The sequence below is a fragment of the Pseudocercospora fijiensis genome, assembly GCF_000340215.1.
Source record: "Pseudocercospora fijiensis CIRAD86 unplaced genomic scaffold MYCFIscaffold_2, whole genome shotgun sequence".
In the NCBI taxonomy this organism is placed as follows: domain Eukaryota; kingdom Fungi; phylum Ascomycota; class Dothideomycetes; order Mycosphaerellales; family Mycosphaerellaceae; genus Pseudocercospora; species Pseudocercospora fijiensis.
In genome coordinates this window covers 1241644-1260013 of record NW_006921533.1, presented here as the reverse complement: position 1 = coordinate 1260013, position 18370 = coordinate 1241644, and the positions used below count along the sequence as shown (strand labels likewise).

General features: G+C 52.7%; 6 protein-coding genes across 6 annotated transcripts; 3 read left to right on the top strand and 3 right to left on the bottom strand.

Annotated features, from left to right (window-relative positions):
• Positions 1–6856: 6856 nt before the first annotated feature.
• On the bottom strand, positions 6857–7591 carry MYCFIDRAFT_40859 (uncharacterized protein; the record flags this gene model as incomplete). The annotated part of the gene is made up of 1 exon (XM_007924256.1): positions 6857–7591. A coding segment is annotated over one exon (735 nt), but the record flags the coding sequence as incomplete, so codon positions are not given.
• A 602-nt stretch (positions 7592–8193) lies between these two features.
• MYCFIDRAFT_213875 (uncharacterized protein) lies at positions 8194–9291 on the top strand (the record flags this gene model as incomplete). The annotated part of the gene is made up of 1 exon (XM_007924870.1): positions 8194–9291. One exon carries the CDS (start codon positions 8194–8196, stop codon positions 9211–9213), a length of 1020 nt encoding a protein of 339 aa, XP_007923061.1. The 3' UTR covers positions 9214–9291.
• A 195-nt stretch (positions 9292–9486) lies between these two features.
• On the top strand, positions 9487–10647 carry MYCFIDRAFT_40837 (uncharacterized protein; the record flags this gene model as incomplete). Its single annotated transcript, XM_007924255.1, has 1 exon — positions 9487–10647. The coding sequence occupies one exon, from the start codon at positions 9487–9489 to the stop codon at positions 10645–10647; it is 1161 nt and encodes a 386-aa protein (XP_007922446.1).
• A 30-nt stretch (positions 10648–10677) lies between these two features.
• MYCFIDRAFT_130791 (uncharacterized protein) lies at positions 10678–11770 on the bottom strand (the record flags this gene model as incomplete). Its single annotated transcript, XM_007924869.1, has 4 exons — positions 10678–11059; positions 11116–11140; positions 11212–11638; positions 11690–11770. The coding sequence occupies 4 exons, from the start codon at positions 11768–11770 to the stop codon at positions 10678–10680; spliced, it is 915 nt and encodes a 304-aa protein (XP_007923060.1).
• Positions 11771–13230: 1460 nt separating this feature from the next.
• On the top strand, positions 13231–17591 carry MYCFIDRAFT_52991 (uncharacterized protein). The gene is made up of 2 exons (XM_007924389.1): positions 13231–13873; positions 13938–17591. The coding sequence occupies exons 1-2, from the start codon at positions 13756–13758 to the stop codon at positions 16799–16801; spliced, it is 2982 nt and encodes a 993-aa protein (XP_007922580.1). The 5' UTR covers positions 13231–13755; the 3' UTR covers positions 16802–17591.
• MYCFIDRAFT_124403 (uncharacterized protein) lies at positions 17124–18177 on the bottom strand (the record flags this gene model as incomplete). Its single annotated transcript, XM_007924868.1, has 2 exons — positions 17124–17796; positions 17888–18177. Coding segments are annotated over 2 exons (963 nt in total), but the record flags the coding sequence as incomplete, so codon positions are not given.
• Positions 18178–18370: the final 193 nt, after the last annotated feature.

The window sequence follows — 18370 nt, the reverse complement described above, 5'->3', positions numbered from 1 at the left end:
AGCGGTGCAGGCCTGTCGAACTTGGTATAGACATTGAACGGTGCCTGCGTTTCGTTGCCGCGTCCGGTGAGACTTCCAGCAAAGGCCGAGCCAAAGCTCGACCTTGGCTGGGCGGCCGTCGAATTGAGGTTAATTGAAGGCGGACGCGTGCCAAAGCTCATGACGCCCTGACTGGCACCAGACAATGTCGGGAGTCCGGCGTTGCTAGTGCTCCGCGCTTGCGCAATGTTGGCGTCTGGGTATCGTCCATTTGGTACGGAACGTCCGGTGCCAGCATTTCGCTTTGCGCCCCAAGCCGATCGTGCAGCGTAGTCTTCTGAGACGGACGAATCTACTAACGAGCCTGAGCCAGTCTTGCCCTCGATATCGTGGGAAAGGCTTGCGACTGAGTGCATGCTGTCACGCGACACTGGCGTGTCGCGCGTGTCGGACCAGATACTGTTCCCCCATATGCTCGTGAGGGTGCCGTTCCCGTTTGTGCTGTTGCTCTGCTCTTTCACACCAGAATTTCCAAGATTGAACGTTCGTGCCTGCGAAGAGGGTCAGTTGCATGGCTCCAACGTGACGGTATGGATACGTACGGCCATTTTATGTTGGGTGCTTGTCGCACCATGAGACATTAGCGGTTTGCAAGTATGTATGAGAAGCTAGATTAATGTATAGATGGCCGTCAGGGTCGCGAGGTGTCAGGCTGTGCGTCGGATGGGTGCTCGAGAATTCGTGGCGAAATGGAGGCGTGCGTCGACGGTGGGCCAGCAAATGGCAAGCGCAAGACTGGTCGCGGGTGTCAGCAGGAATGGGTGCAGCGAGGAGCGCGCGCAGGCAGACTGACAAGATGGTAGCGGGTGGGGCTGGAGAACTATACACTGGCGCTGGGAAGCTCTGGGGCTGTACGTGTATGGGATGTGCGGCGCTGTGGTGCGAAATTCCAGTCGCGTGCTGGTGGTGGTGCTGTACAAAGGCAGGCAGGCTGAGGCAGAGAGCCCGCGATATCAATCGAAGTCGGCAGCTGCCAGGGAGGACCGAGATATGTGAGTCGAGGCAAGTACACGGTTATGTGCAACTCCTGTGCTGCAAGGCCTATCCCAGGGACGAAAGGCTAATTTGCCTTGGACTGGAGTGCCTCTCAAGGACACGACCTGGAGGCAGCGGCTTGCATCTGCGCGAGTGTGGGGAGGAGTTGGCAGCGCGCACGTATGCAAGGGATCTTGGGCGAGATATGCGCTGGAATGGTGGCCGCAGCGTTGTTTGTTGCTGGAGCTGGAGCTGGAGCTGGGCGACGAGCTGGCAGCAGGGCAGTGGGCAGTGGGCACTGGACGGTGCTGGTCCTGGTCGACGCGCCTGCGGCTCTCACGCCCAGGATGTTACATAAAGGAGTGTCGCCAAAGGAACACGTAGAGAGGGCAGGCAAGGCAGATATTCTATGGCCTGTTATGTAGGCTCGCCAAATTCCAAAGATTAGCACAGGATTCAGGTATTGGCGCCAGCAAGGTGTAAGCCGCCCGCTAGCACTATTCTAATTTCTAGCACCCGCTTGGCGCCTTTCGTATCATAAGGCTGCACGCACACGCCCGTACCGTACCGGTGTGAGCCTAACGACTACATGACCACCGGCGACGCTGTCCGACCATGGCCGCCAACTTTTACCATCCGCATCGCATCACATCAGCCCCATGTCTGCCTGTACTTCGAAGGCGGCCTCTGGCAGTGCACTTGACGCTGGAATAAAGCGCTGTCGCCCGCCCATGCTACCTCACCGTGCCAGACCGCCCTCGCGCGGCGACACTGTTTGATGCCTCCGCAAGGTGTGTTTCAGCTTCCACTCTCTGATCCGCCAAAAGTTATATCCAAAGCCTATAGTACGTGACACAACGAGGCAGCGTCCTGCCCGCTAGCCACAGAACCAACGGATCTTGCTCCCTGCACGCCGTCAGTGGGGTCCGGGCCGCTACGGTAGTATGTATGATTTGCAGTACTGTAGCATGGACTTTGCTAGGCTTCGGCTCGGAGCTCCTTGTGCTTCGCCAGCCAGGTGAACGCTCGTGAATTTTGGTTGTGTCTCACTGATCATCACTGTCTGAAGGCACGGAAGAGCAGACTTGTTCGGGCAATGCAGCTGCACACCCCAAAGCAGGGCAGGCCAGCGTGGTTGTTTGCTTTCCCGCACAAGTGATGCGTGTCGGTCTCGAAAAATATCCGAATGCGCCTTTCCGACATGCAGCAAAGAGAGCTACCCGCATTCCCAATCATACGGGACGCCACTTGCGCTATCGCTACGGGCCCACATTATGAAACGGCTAAATCGTTCATAGTGCAGCTACTCTCGACGCTTTCTTTCGTCGTGACCTCTCTTCTCGCCTTCCATCGACGGCCACCTGCGTCTGATGCACTGCTGACCAGCTCTCGCAATGCATTTTCCGTTCGGAATGGATAACATGCTCGAGCATCGCTTTCTCCTGTGCAGCAAAGCAGATCTAATGCCCGCCCGACCTTGCAGGGCTCCAGAGATAACGTCCATACCTCGCGTTTTACTTGCACTTATTGATGACATATTTGATGGCCTCCACTCGGCTGTCCTAAGTCTGTGCAGGTCGTGCTCGACTCAAGGGACGAGAGAGCTCTTCTCACCCTGAGACCAATTCGTCCGCTTCACGAGGTCCTGCGAGTCATAATGCCTTCTCTCCACCTACTCCACAGGGATATTAAGTCCGTGCCCCAGTATAGATCCAGTCTGTCGGGACGTTGTTGGGGTGTGAGGAATTCAGAGTCAATGCAGACTTCTTCCTGCGACAGCTAACTTATTAGTGAGATGTATGATAGGTACCGCAGCACATGGGAAATTGGTGGTGTATTCGCAGAAGCATAATAAGTTGTCATGTATCTTCGAATTATCCGGCTCACAAGCGCAGTAGAGCAAGCGAAGCCGAGGGCGATCCTTTACCGCAAAAAAGCCACGTAGATCAATTTTCGTCATTAGCAGATAATGATGCCGCGGTTTGGTCCTCCCACGCAGCCGACCGACCAAGAAGAAATAAGTTACCTTCATAGTGACTTCAAACTGCAGAGCTGCAAGAAGCTCTTTCCCTGCCGAAGCTCCACGCCTGCTGCACTCCTGCCGCAGCAAGCCCTTCTAACTTCAGAATCATAAGCGTTAAGCGCCGTCAACAGAATCCGCATCTGCAACTTGCGTTACAAGCGACTCAGGGAAATGCGCCCGCACCAGCTTCCGCAAAGTCAATGGCGCTGTCTTCGAAACAGAAAGCGCCCATAACTGCAACGGTTTAATAATAACAGGGTAAGCCTTCGAAGTGTCAGAGGGATAGTCAGGCACGAATTTATCGAGTTTATTGCAGTTCAGGACTCAGAACAATTTTACTATACATATATGAACGTCGATTTAATTGTGTCCCCAAACATGAACCTCCTGTGCTGATGAGCCGATCGAATGCAATACATCGATGCGAAATGCCCAGCCTCATCTGCCCAAGTCAGAGGCCCAGATCAGAACGCCGTGCAACAATATCACAACAGTCTCGTCACCTGGCAGAGGTAATTCACAACATTCGTCCCTTCTGGCCTGCTGCATCTTGATCAGCATTCAACCTGCTTCGCTATTCTGCAGTTGATCTGGCAATGGAAAGGCCTTGCCAAGACAAACCTGCACAGCTTTCGCTTTGCAACATCAACATCAATGAAGCAGTCTTTGGATCCAAATCTCCAACCCCATAAAATCATCAGAAACAATCGGAACCCATAAAATTTCCACCTCTCAACCTTATTCAAAAGTCTTCACTACTCGAAACTCATCCTCAAAAAAGAAAAGAAAAAAAAATAAAGGCTTTCTTGGTCGAGATGAACGAGCTAGCTTTTTTTCAAAGAATCACGAGGCCCAGGAACAGGAAAATGGAATTGGATTATGGAACGTGATTCGAAAGGCATCGATATGCTTCAGGATCAGAAGAATGATGGCGGGCAAGTGACTGTAAGACTTGATGATGGATGGGTGGCGATTGAGAAGTTAGGCTAGGTATGATTGAGTGATGTGGATTCTTTGAAGAGACAAGCTTTGTGATAAGTGTGGCGATCATGGAGAAGGCGAGAAGAAATCGCAAAAGATAGAGACGAAGCGGAAGGAGTGGCTGAGGTCATCGATGCTTTGGCTGTTGGGTTCCTTAAAAGTCCCATAGTGCTTTGCTTTGTTGTTTCCTGGAGGCTCATTGATCTTGCGCATGCACTGCCCTGGCTTAGCTCTCTTGTGACAATGATACATGGCTTCATGTATCACTGTCCTAAATTGACAGATTTCCTGGCTGTCCTCATTCGACCCTTCTCGACTCCCAGCTTAATTTCTTCTGGCACTCTTGTACCCTTCCTTCTGCACGACGCCATTCAGATATCCCAACAACATATTCTTAGCTTCTGTTGGAGTAGTGATGGACTCGGTAGGGGTCTGCTGTCCGCTCCCACCACCATTGCTCAATACACTGGCCATGCTCCCAAGTCTGCTACGAGGCGCGGTTATGCCAGTTGTACTTGCATCTGAGGCATATGCTGAGCTGTCGTATGCAGTCCCGGGTAATCTCCCGATCAACGGCGTCTCCCTTACTGCGGGCGTCCCGAGGGTGAATGGGCTGATAGGCGTTCCTGGGCTCTGCAATCCGCTTGGCGAGCTTTGTTTTGTGAACAGGCTGAGCAGGTGTTCCTTCGAATTCTGCGGCTTTTGTCCTTGATGTGAAGGCTTTCGCTCAGGCTGAAGCTGTGGCGATGGCGGCGGTTCAGGTGTCTTTATCGTGATCTCTGCGGTGTTACCATTGAAGAAGCTCTTCTGGCTTTCGTCCACCAAATTCGGTGATGCTAGAGTTGAGGATGGTTTCTTTTGTGCTGACGGCGCCCGAGACTTGCTACTGCTAGCGAAGAGATTGAGCAACTGATCCTTCTGCTGCTTCGGCTGCGTCGTAGTTGTACCATTGGAAGGTTCCTTGCTCACGGGCGCTTCATCCTCAGCTTTCGCGGGAGGATGCGATACAGGCGCTGCGACAGCTGGCTTACCAAACAATGCAAGAAGCTGATCTTTCTTGTCATTACCAGCATTAGCAGGCTGGACGAGGCTTTGGCCTTCCTCGGGCATTCTTGACAGATCTTGAGCATCGGCAGATGGGCGTTTAAGCACCTGTGGCGTCAAGTTTGGAGTCTCGTGTCGAAGAGGACTTTGGACAACTGGCGATCGAGGACCCTTCCCAGCTGACGAACCTGGTCTCTGCAAGATACTAAATTGCGGGATCGGTTGACTGCTGCTCTCTGGTTGTGCTGGCTTGGTCCTTGCCTTGGGCGATGGCTTGGGCGATGGCTTCGGTGAGCGTGACGTTTGTCTGGAAGTTGGTCTTGGCAGAATGGAGACTGGCACCACATTGTCTTCTGTCGTTGGTTTCTGAACGACTGATGGGGCGCGCACAGACTTTGAGGGCTTGCTGGGATCATACAGCTGGCCAAGGGATTTCGGTCGTTCCGCGAGCATATCATGCAAGACAGTCGTTTGCGTTGGCTGTGGCACTTTTCGCGCAGATGGCGATGTCGACACAGGATTCTTGGAGCGCGGCGGCTTCTGGATTTTGGGCGGCGCAGCGATGGGCTGCTGGGGCGGCGCTGACTGTTGCTGTTCTTTCTGGATTTTGGGCGGCAATGTTCGAGTCATTTCGTTCAATGTTGGGCGTCGCTCTGTCCGTTCCCTTGGCTTTTCCGTGGCATCGGTGGCAGTAGTTAAGGCTGGAGATGCCGGAGCTGGCGGCATTGATGCATCTTCACTCGGTGACGGTACTGATGTGGCTGCCGGTTTCCTAAACAGGTCCAAGAGAGTGGCCTGCTGTTGGCCGCCAGGTCGCTGACCATTGGACGGATTTGTCGCTGCTATACCTGTAGCACCTTTATTTTCGTTTGGAGTTCTGATGAACGCGTCAAGAAGCTTCATGGAATGAGCATTAAGCTTAGGCGCAGGTAGCTTAGCCGGCTCTGGCACACTAGCCTCGCTACCAATGGGTGCGTAGGAACCTGGCCTGCTCTGCGGGCGATTCGCGTTCGAGACTGGCTGCATCGGGCTGGAGAGCCGCCCATTAGATACCGGCATTTCTGAAGGATAGTGCTCAGATGCGGGGCGCGAATGGGCATGTGCACTTTGCTGGTTGAATTGCGGCCCTGAAAAGTAGCCTGCAAGGTAGTTTGTAGGCATACTTTGTTGACGTTGTTGCTGTTGTGCAACTTGCTGCTGAAGATGTGGTGGTATATTGGTAAAGCCAGGTTGTTGGGGCTGAGACATGTGTCCGGATTGAGGTCCAAAAAGAGCAGTCACAGGCAGCGACGCATGTCGTGCCGCTTGTTCTTGTTGCTGCAGCCGATTTGGCGAGTAGGTCAATTGAGGAGGCATTTGATGTGGCTGTTGAAGACCACTGGGCGGATGGTGAGCTTGATGGACCTGAGGCGTTTTTGGCTCACGAGATGGAATCGGGGGGTCGACTTGCTCAAATGGAGTATGGGGAATATCTCCAGTCATGCCTGCATGCTGACTGCCCTTCAGCATCGCCAACAGATTGCTCGAATGAACAGCATTTTGGTTGATAGCGCTCTGAGGCTGCGTAGGAGCAGGCGCGGGTGCCATAGATGGCCCCCCAATTGATAAGAGCCTCTTCAATTCGTCCGCCGACCTGTCTGGCGCAGGCATAGGGAATGCATTGTCAGTAGTGAAGTCTGCCTCGGTATCCAGTGCTTCGTCTTCTGTGAAGCCGGTCTGGAGACCATCATTCACAGATAAATGACGCTGATGCCCTGCTTGCAATGCTGTAGAATCCTTTCTCCTCTGCTGGCCGATCCATTTCTTCAGCGGACCCATGAAAGGTGCAACCATATAGAACTTGCTAGTTTGCGCAGCGCCCTGTCCATGGCCCGTCACGCCTTTCTGCTTCTTGTAGCCCGGTAGATCTCTCACATTATACCACTGGATTTTGCTAATCTCCTTCCTGGTCCTGGGCTCAAAGTAGGTGTCCAGGGACACACCACGGAAAAGGAACAGTTGCATTTGCTGCTCGCGCATCGTGACAGTAATGGACTTAACTTTACCATCGCCTTGCTGGTTTGACTCTACTAATCCCGCCGCCTTCACATCGAAGCCTGTTTCTTCGTACACTTCCCGAGCGGCGCAGTCCAGGTCATCCTCGTCTTTGTTGATCTTGCCTCGGGGGAAGCTCCAGCTAGCTCCTTTCTTCCAGCCTCGGACCAAGAGCACCTTGTCCATGCTGTCGTCCATCAAGATGGCTCCGCGCACAGGCACACGGACTTTGTATGACAGGAATTCCTCATATGCAGCGGTGTGTTGGGCGACATTATAGCCACTGAGCAGCGGGCAATGCCGGAAGAGGACCATACAGAACTCACGCAAGTTGAGCGAGGGCAGCTGCGGGTTCGCGGGCCTAATAAAATCTTCGTAGAACCATTGCGCCTCCTCGACCTGGAAGCAAAGTCGCGGCACGCTGCTGAGCTCATCAGGCGGCAGGTTGAGCAGGAAGCGCACGGTGAGATCGTCGAGCCAGTCAGCGAGCCTCATGCTTGCGATCACGTCGCTTGTGTCTCTGCCCACCGCCGTCTCCGCCATCGCTCTGTCGCTGCTGTCCGCTGTCGGTGGCGTGGCGGCGATGGAGCATTTCGTAGCGCGAATGAGTGCTGTGGTCTGGCTGTGGCTGTCTGCTGCAGGTCGTGCAGAGCGCCGGCGGAGCGATTGTTGCTTCAGCAATGCAGTGTTAGCGAATGTCCTCTCCTAGCGATAGTAGTAGTGCGGTTATGAAGCTATCGTCGGCAATCAATGGCTGGGCTCGGCTTGGCAAAGTGAGTTGTGTTGTGTTGTGGTGAAGCGGAAGTGGAAGCAGTTGTTATGGCGAGTGGCGGAGCTTGAGGGGCGGTGCGACTGCAGCTGCATGACTCCATGCGAGGCCACAAAGCAGTGCCAGGTGAGCTTTGAGCTTTCCTTCCGCAACTTCCAAGGTTCTTCGACTCTACTCAAACACGCCATGCAAACATCGGCAGTGGAACAACTGCTGGAGATTGCAACGGGAGCCTTGTTTACGCCCATGATCAATATCAGTCGACCCTTTCTACAAACGACGCCAAGCTCGCCACTTCAGATTTTGAATTGCAGTGCATATCACGAAAATGGCCGACCTCAAAGAGGAGGCTCTGAACTCGTCGCATGACTTCTACGACCTTCTCGGCATTGCGCCTTCCTCTCAAGAGTCAGAGATCAGGCGCGCATACCGAAAAACAGCTCTCAAGTACCATCCGGACAAGGTTGGGGACGATCAAGCCGCTCTCGACAAATTTCACCTGCTTTCGATCGCATACGAGGTCTTATCGGACCAAGATGTGCGCCAGCTCTATGACAACGCTCGACGTGCGCGAGAAGAAAAGAAGGAGAGAGATGCCGCTTACGAGGGCAGGCGAAGGGCGTTGAAGGAAGAACTGGAGCGGAGGGAAAGCGCAGGCGTCGCAGGCTTCAAGAGAAAGCGCGAGGAAGCACAGGAGGAAGAGGCATTTCAGCGAGAACTAAAGCGATTAGCAGCAGACGGAGCTCGACGGAGGAAGGAGCGAGAGGAAATGCTAAGGAGGGAGGCCGAAGATGAACAAAATCGCGAGCAGCGTGAAGATGCGGAGAAGGCAGAGGTGTCAGATACTCCGGCAACGCCTGCGCCAGTCAACGAAGATTCAGTCCCGTCAGAGATGCATCGAACGTGCAAGCTGAGGTGGCTCCCGTCTACCAGCATCACCACATCAGACTTGGAGTCACGCTTTCAGCGCTTTGGAAAGATCCAAGACGTGGTAATCAGTCCCAAGCCTAAGAAGATCAAGGTCGATGGCGAAAAGCACCGGAAGGAGTACATGACGGCACTGATTATCTTCGAAAATATCGTTGCTGCGAGTATGGCAGTTCGAGAAGGCTCGCGACTCGTCAAAGAAGACACTGACCGTGCTGACTGGGGCGTCTTCGAGGGCATAGACTGGGCCAGCGGAAAAGAGCCGGAAGGTCTACCTAAGCCTCCAGCAAGCAACGGAAGCTCTACTTCCAAAGAGAAAGCAGCTTATAATCGATGGCTGTTCACGAAAGGGCTTGAGAAGACAGCACTAACACTAAAAGGAAAGCCTTCATTTGGGAGTTTCAAGAAGAAGCCGGAGTAGCATTTTGGAAGAAGTTGGACGCAATAGTGCTTTAGAGATACCCACACAGCGAGATCACTTTGAGTGCAACTTATGAATAACTCTGCCCAGGAGGGCAATTGATCAGATCATTCCTTTATGTTGTGTCCACCAACCAGAGCGTCCTGACTGCACTTCATCCTAATAACGACATCGATTTCACAGTGCTTACTAAGTCGCTCATGAAGCCGCGGCCCACCAGGTGAGTGGCATCTCTTTCCCTTCATCCGATGCTCACAACCATCCACAGCGATAATGTTTAGTATATCATCGACGCCCTACGTCTGCGCTCGATGTCTGTCGCCGCAAGCGCGTCGCCTTTACGCAACCGACTCTGCTAGCAAGACTGCACCGCAGTCGCCTCCGCCATCTGGAGCCGCAAAGCTCTCGAACCGACGTCTGATCTCTTTACACGGCCAGGAAACACCCAAGTTTCTGCAAGGCATCATAACCAACAATGTTCGCCCAGAATCTGCGGCCGGATTCTACGCCGCCTTCCTGACAGCGCAAGGAAAGGTCCTTCACGATACTTTCGTCTATCCTACTCCAAGAAGTCAATGGCATAAGCAACAAGGGCCAGAGGACGATCCGGGATATCTAGTGGAAGTTGATGCTGAACACGCAGACTCGCTGATGAAGCATCTAAAGAGACATAAGCTGCGATCGAAATTCAAGCTACGCTTGATCGAACCTGACGAGCTAGGAGTTTGGAGTTTGTGGCGCGAGGGTGAGCGGTGGACAGCGCATGGACAGCCAAAGACCGATGAAGGAATCATAAGTCTCACTGATTGTCGCGCTCCTGGAATGGGCGAACGTCTGATTCTGTCAGATTTGCAGGTTGAGGATGCCTTAAAAGAGGTAGAGCAGTCTTCTTTGGAAGCGTATACAATTCGGCGTTATCTGAGAGGCGTGCCCGAGGGTCAAAAGGAAATGCCGAGAGACGACTGCTTGCCAATGAATTGCAACATTGACATTATGGGAGGCATCGATTTCAAGAAGGGCTGCTATGTTGGACAAGAACTGACCATTCGCACACATCACACTGGCGTCGTACGCAGAAGGATACTCCCGGTCATCCTATATGAGCACTGCAAGGACGCTCCCGAGATATTGAAGTACGAAAGCTCATCGGCCACGAGCGCGGCTACGATGGCCGGCCTCGAGATCAAACGGAACGACAAGCGAAAGCGGAGCACAGGCAAGCTCATTTCAGGAATTGGTAATATCGGCCTTGGCATGTGTCGGCTGGAACAAATGACCGATTTGAAAGTCAGCAGTGAGCCAAGCTCTTTCCAGCCGGAGGATAAATTCTTGCTTCAAACTGGCCAGGGCAAAGAGTTTGGGGTGAAAGCATTCGTTCCAGACTGGGTACGAGGCAGCATTCGTGAGCCCAAAATGCAGAAACGAGTCGAATAAGAGCTGCTAGAGCTCTTTTTGATTCTTCATTCAACCACGGTTCTTCACCCAACCACCTAGCACTAAAGTCCCAGCATCAAGGTCTCTGGTCTGCTTCTCACCAAGCCACTGAGGGCGTGTATGAAGCAATCCGGCCTCGACATCCCAAGCTCTTCCGCCCTCAATGTACAACGCTCCGCCTTTCTGTTGAGGATCCGACAGAACTCCGACAACGATTCTAGCGACGTCTTCTGGCGTATTACTGGGAAGTCCCGACTCCTCCCAGATGTCTTTGATAACTTCCATCATCCTGGTGGATGTAGCCCAAGGACAGATCGCATTCGTGCGTAGCGAGAAAGGAGGCCTATTAAATCGTTCCCTCACCTGCCGCACTAGGCCCAGGACTCCGTGCTTAGTAGGAACATACACCCAGCTGTCTCGCAATTCATCAGCAAATGTACCGACCCATACAGCGCTCAGGATCCTTACCAGCCAGGATCCTCTCTAAAACCACCTAATTGTCAACGAGATAGTCTATCAGCAAAGTGCCCACAGGATGAATGATGAGATCCAGAATGTGCATACCTACGCTACTGGTGAAGAGCAGACTTCGATCGCCGGTCTGGCTAGCTTGACGAAGATATACGCTAGCGATGCGAGCAAAATAAATGGGTCCCCTCAGATTGACATCAAGCACTTTCAAAGATTGAATCGGTTCCGCTTTGACGTCCTCCAGAGTCAGAGCTGGATCGAAGATTTCGCCTTCCTCCGGGATGCCGGCATTGCTCCATGCATGGTCAATACGCCCAAAAGCATTGAACGCGGCCGCGAACAGCCGAAGATTGTCCTCATATGAGGTCACATCGCATCGGATGTATCTCACTGTCGCTTCTGATCTAGAGAGCTCATTCTCGAGCTTCGAACCTTCGTCATCCAGGATATCGCCGAAGAAGATATGAGCTCCAGCTTCGTGCAGTAGACGGACGGTGGCCGCCCCAATTCCCTCTGCCCCCTAAAAGATTGTCACTGCGGGTCAAGCGTCAAGCTTGAGCATGTTCCTTACGCCTGTCAAGACGATGACCTTATCTTTGAGCACCGAGCTGCTTGGTGGGATGAATCGTGGAGGCTGATACGGCGCGGACATTGCTATAAAGGTATGAAGTGAACCAGTCTTTCCTTTGTGTCCTCTTTCATTTTGTACTCCGTGGTTCAAGCATTATATTCTTCCTCATACGTCTCTGACCCCACTGGATTCTTCACATCTTCGGCACTTGTAAGTTGTACCCCGCGTCTTTCTCCACAATCCCCGGGTGCCATGCTGGTCAACTACGGAATCGTTCCTCAGAGCATACGATATTCACCTTGGTTTCTGCCAAACACGAATCCGTGAACAAGCAGACGACCACAAGCAGTATTACCGACTCATGTCGAAGGATCGAGGATAACCTTCTTGATCCCAAGCTGAAATGATCTGCAGAACCAGACTACGTGCAGTGCAACATTAATCCAGAAGGCAGGCTTGATGCTCAGAACCGAGCGACGTCCTGGCTTTTCAAATATTAACCGCTGGATGTAAAGGTGCCACCAGCATCTTTGAGCGCACGATCCTCGCTAATTACAGTATCAGAGTCCGCCACAGTCTTTCTCCTCGGGATGGCAAGCAACAACCAGTCCCTCAGTGACATGATCTCGAGCAGATGTCACGCGAGAGCATTCGAAACGTAGCAGGCCATGGCGACAACCATGATGAGGTCGGCGCGTCGAAGACGGATCATACCATTGGCTACTATATTTGCCTGCACGACATGACGTGAAGGTTGACCTTTGATGTCCAGATTGGCCGAAGCAGACCAAGCGACGCGAGCTTGTGGTTGTTTGCTTTTGATCTGGTCCGTGGCACCAGATTACTGCACCTGCATAAACGGACAACCTCGTTCATGTCATGGCAGTCTAGCGATTGACAGCTCCTTCCTTGCTTCAGCGGGCCAGAAACGCTCAGCTTGGCTTTCAGGGCTCGACTGGGGATGACTGGTGCAGGATGACATTCAAGAGGATCTGCAGGCATCCTTGCACCTGTCACATTCGTCGCGACAACATCAATTCAGATCAATCTTGGCCAAGCTTCGCCTCGCATCGGCTCCATGCAGATGCTCAGATATCAAGGAGTCAGCGCAGACACGACGCGCGATCATCCACGTCAAAGCCGTGTCAGATGCGCCGTTCGTACGAAACGATGCATGCGCAGCACATCCGTGCAACATAGCAGTGTCCTCATTCAAGCATGACGAGATTTGGAATTGGCGAGGAATGTCGCATGAATGCGAGCATCAACCGACTTGGCAGCATGATGAGCGTGGGGTTGACAATATTGTAATTTGTGATGCACGTGAAGGTTGCACCACCTTGACGCGTGGTTCTGAGACGGATCCGAAAGAAGCGACCGGCATTGGACTGTCGCGCAATTCGTTTGCCTTGCCGCGTGCATCAGCCCTCTAGCGGACGAGTTCGCGATTAGTATTCTATGATGATATGGGCAGGAGGCAGGAGATCAAAAGCCTCTTGTCGCTCCAGCTCCTTCAAGAGCAGTTTGCTTCACTTCCTCATGTCTTCCTTGTCCACTGCAGCGCACGTGAAGCCTCGGCTATACACGCACAGCATTATTGTTATGCCATCCATGTGAAGCATCTCAGCCTGCTCCACCACCACCACCCACGTGAGCTGCACAGCCTTCGCAGCGATTGGCTCGTGTTAGTCATAGCCACCGCATCGGATATTCTAACTTATCGCACGCTTCCGTTCGATCAACAATCAGCAACCGGCAGCCTTATGCTTATCGACGCATGAACTCGCTACGATGAGCATGAAGCATCATCAGCACACTATCCAAATCTGCATCATCCTGCTACCCAACAACAACACCTAAGAGAGACACCACCTCTTTCCGCAATTGTTATCTGCTCCGACGCACACTGCCCCACGTTCAGCGAAGGAACACGAACGAGAGGAGTTGAAATAGTCCCTGCGTATCTACACGGGCCGGCCTTCATAGGCCCACCATCATATAGTGTGCGGCTTACACCGAAAGCGCTTTGCTGCGGTTCAGCAGCTCTTCGAACCACCCGAGCGACCATGGCGACCAACGGATACTCACTGTCGAACGGCGACGTGCAGTATGGTGCCACCAGCTCACAGTCTCCGCCAAAACAACAGAATGCGAACGCGGCGGTCCATCAACGCACGTATCAGGGTACGTATCATGTGCAATCATCTCGAGGTGTGTAGTACGAACTGCTAACTTGAACGCTGACCAGCATGTATACCATGTAGGCAGCGCAAAGTACGCTGCGACCTAGGATCTGTAGATAATCCTCACGATCCCCCATGCACGAGATGTCGTCGCGAGGCCAAGGAATGCTACTTTTCTGCCACCCGTCGCAAGAAGAAGACTCAGGTCGGCGATAATACCGGCTCCGAGGCTGGCGATGAGCCAGTATACGAGATCCGACACAACCGCAAGCGATTGAGAACGTCTATACCTCCAGCAGAGATCGATGGCGCTCAGGAAGATGATGAATACCCAGAACAGCCTCGCACGCCTGGCGGCTCGATAGGACGTACTCAACCGCTCCGCAGACCCACCGCGCCCCAACCGATGGCCTATCGCGAAGAGGACGAGAAGCAAGCAGAGCATACAGCCTTCATACTACAGCAGTCAGAAGTGCATGGGGGCCATGACGCTCTCAAAGTGCTGTACCAGGCAGGAATCGCCAGCCTCAATAGGAGCGACAGTACTAGCAGCGGTATACGTCCTAGCTTTGCTGGTCTCGCAGCAGGTTCCCAGGCATCTACGTCTAGTCCAATCCTGAATCGAGTACCGACTGGCACCAGCTATACCAACGGTCCTCTCGCGCCTTTCCAAAATGACAGTCTCTGGAACACGACAACAGACGGTGCCGCCCCAGCAAATAGCATGCTTGAGAACATGCCGGTTGACAGCACAAGTTACGCAGAAGCGGTCAAGGCGTGGACGCGATTCAAATTCGTACGCGCTGGATGGATGACAGCCAAGGAAGGCATTGACTATGTACTCTACTTCTATCGGCACCTATCACCCCTGACGCCAGTCGCAATACCAGACTTTAAACATCCAAGCACTCATAAGAAGCTGCTGGAGGAGGAACCGATGCTTGCCGTGACAATGCTCTTAATCGCCTCTCGACATATGAAGCTCGATGGACCAGGGTCTCATAGTAGGCCCTACGCCATTCATCAAAAGCTATGGACTTATCTTTCGGGCATGATCAATCGTGTCGTCTGGGGCCAGGAGCAATTTGGAGGCGGCTTCTGTGGAGCTGGCGGCCCTGGAGCACAACCGAGTTGCGATGTCAATCCACTTTTGCGGAAAGGCTTAAGGACGCTGGGTAGCGTTGAATCTCTCGTGTTACTGACAGAATGGCATCCTCGAGCCATGCACTTTCCGCCTGATGAGGACGACGACGATCTCATGGTACCAGATCAAGCCTTTGGCACGCCAGCTATCGGCTCAGAAGATGGCGTGCCAAAAGGCATTGGAGGTCATCGCATGGATGCGTGGCTGGAGCCGTGTTGGCGGAGCGATCGCATGTGTTGGATGTTGCTCGGAATGGCTATGTCGCTCGCTATGGAGATAGGTGTCTTCGACTCAAGCGAATGGCAGCGACATGCTCGCGCCACAGATGGTCACTCATTGTCTTCAGAAGATCTTACGAATTACGACAGACGACGAGGGAACGTTCGGGATCTGCTGCTCGTGTACGTCACGCAAACCAGCGGCCGCCTGGGACTTACGTCGATGCTTCCTGGCTACTACAGCAAGCCTGAAGACAGTGACCAATTCCGACGCCGTATCGATGGCCAGCAGGACAGCATCAAGGAGATCACATTCCACTTCTGGCTTCGGATGGCTGCGCTGATGCGCGAAGGTAACAACAAGATCTTTGCGAACAAGACATTTACCCGCGATCTCATTCGAAACGGCGACTACAAGCGAGCCCTTGACCAATTCGCCGGTCCGCTTAATGACTGGAAGAAGGATTTTGATGACTGCGTGTCAATTCCGAAGCACATGCGAGCTATTTTGGGCATTGAGTACGAGTACTGCCGCTGCTACATCAATGCTCTGGCTCTCCAAGCTGTTGCCGAGCGTTGCGCAAACGACCACCCTTCTCCGGTTCAACCTATTGACCCGCCGCTCGAAATGGCGCGGGCAGCGGTCGCGGACGCCAATTCAGGACCTAAAGCCGACTTTGCGATCGCCCCTTCAACTCTTTCCAAATGGCTCGGCGGCGATCGCAACTATATGGTCACTGTAGGCGACGCTGCCCGAAATCTGCTAAAAATTGTGGTCGATGATCTCGAGCCGGATGGCTTCCTGCGGCATGCTCCAGTCCGGACCTATTTCCGCATCATCAGTGTAGCTATTATGCTGCTGAAGTCATTCGCACTTGGTGCTACCGAAGCCGATGTCACGGACTCCCTCAAGCTTATGGAGCGCACAGTGAGCGCATTGCGAGGCTGTATCGTTGATGATGTTCACGTGGCTAGTCGTTTCGCTGACCTCCTTGACACGCTTTCACAAAACCTCAGACCCCGTCTAGTACGCATTGCTGCTGACGGTCGTGCTGGCAAGAGTCGGCGCGAGAGTCAATACAACGTTGGTCTTGGACCGAATAGCGGCATGCCGTACTCGAATGGCAGGTCGACTGTAACACAATCACCACAGACAGTACCGGGCGGCATGCAGAATGGACAAGGCTGGAACAACAATTTCAATATGGTCTCGCCATCCGCTACGATGACATCAGGCACTGCGACGTACGGCATTTCCAATGAAACCTATGATTTGCTGAGAGGTGACAACCAGTACTCTGTCATGCCGCCTCCAGGCTTTTCGGGTACTTCGCCCACGAAAACTCAAAACATGAACGGCCCTGGATCTGCCACCGGGAGTAATGGAGGTTATGATACATTTCCAAACGGCAACTTCGATAACCCGCAGGACTGGCTTGCCCTGCCACTTGACCCTATCCTCAACATGTCTGGCGCCGACGTGGATCAGACTATGTACGGTCCACAGCTCGGCGGTCATGATATGCTCGAGTACCTCCTCAATCCCCAGAACACCAACGGATATTGACGGATTATCCGGCGATTCAAGATCTTTCGGCTTAACTACATTTTCTTTCTCATCTATCACGACATCAATACGTAGCTCATGCAAGAAATGATGACCAGTGTACGACAGAATGGTCAAGCATGTATCATGTTTTATGAAACTCCGGCGAGGGTCAGAAGCGACACAAATCGGAGAGGATGCGATATGAACAGGGTGTGGTCTTTTCTTTTCGAGATACCCATATCAGTTTTCTAGCTCGAGCATACACATGGAACCAAGCATAGCGATAGGCAGACAAAATTATCAATCATCAGAATCACACCCCCTCTACTCATTCAATCTTATACGTCGCAGCCAACCTCTCCATCAAATGATCTCTCGCCGTAACTCCCTCCCTCCCACTCCTCGTGCCATTCTTCTCCGCAAACTCCCTCACAATCCGACTCGGCACAGGCTCCAACAAAGCCTCATCAAGCGGATGACAAAAATACGCAATACTATACCTATCCCCCGCATCCGCCTCCCCTTCCGGAAACACCACACGATGGACCGTAGATTTCAACAACCCTCCCGTCCAATCCTCGAGCAAATCCCCAATATTCACCAAAATCGGTAACGCTCCCCCTCGCTGCAACGGGTCTACAGGAACACGAACCCATTCTTTCCCCCTCTGTATCTCTAACCCAGGCTGTCCCGGTAACTGAAATAAACACGTGATACTCCCATAATCCGAATGCGCTCCGGCTCGAAGATCAATCTCAGAAGTTGTCGTCTTTCGAGCGGGATAATACAGATATCGAAAAATCGAACCCACAGGGCCTTGGGAAGGATCGTGACGGCTTGTGAACCAATTTTCCGGAATTTCTAGGGCGAGAGCGAAGATGCTGAGGATTTTTTGGCAGAGGTTGTGGCAGGCGAGTTCGAAGTTTATGACGGAGGACAGGTGGGAGAGGATGGGGGGTGGGAGGGGTTGGTCGAAGGTTTTGTCTGGGGTGGGGAGGGAGAGGTTGAATGCTCTGTGTGTGTAGATAAGTATCAGCGTTATTATTATTGTGATTTATCGTGATGTGTGTGCTTTGATTCGGGAATTTTTTTTTTCTTACTTACTCTTTCACATCGGGACTCTTTTGAGTTTTCGGATCAAGTTTCTCTACGCCTTGAGATAGCCATCCGTGGTTTTTGCCGGCTTTGTTGGAAGCGATGGAGACTTGTTCTTTGATTTCTGTGGGGAGAGAGAAGAAGTCTTTTGAGATTTCGAATTGTTGGGCGATGAGATCTGGTGGGATTCCTGCTTCGTTGTCGTTGGAGATGAAGATGAAACCGAAGTCGCGAGCTGCGGCGAGTAACTGTTTTGGGGCCTCGACATTGTGAGGACTGATGTCGATGACGGGGATCTGGATAGTGTTGTCTTTTGAAGCCATTCTGCGTTTGATGGTGATTCCGATATTTTGTTGTGAAAAAGTGAGAGTTGAAGTAAAGTGCTCAAGAGCTCCTTCCTCCGATAGCCATCGGAAGTCGCCTATATATCTTGGCAGGAAGACTTTCGGATAGCTGAGCTGGGGCTGGTAATAGGAACGTGAACGAGAACGT

Bases quoted from the DNA above. Each gene is read 5' to 3' on its own strand.
- MYCFIDRAFT_52991 (XM_007924389.1), top strand. From the start codon at position 13,756: ATGGCGACCAACGGATACTCACTGTCGAACGGCGACGTGCAGTATGGT. The intron at 13,874-13,937 runs GTACGTATCATG...AACGCTGACCAG, and splicing joins CCATCAACGCACGTATCAGG to CATGTATACCATGTAGGCAG.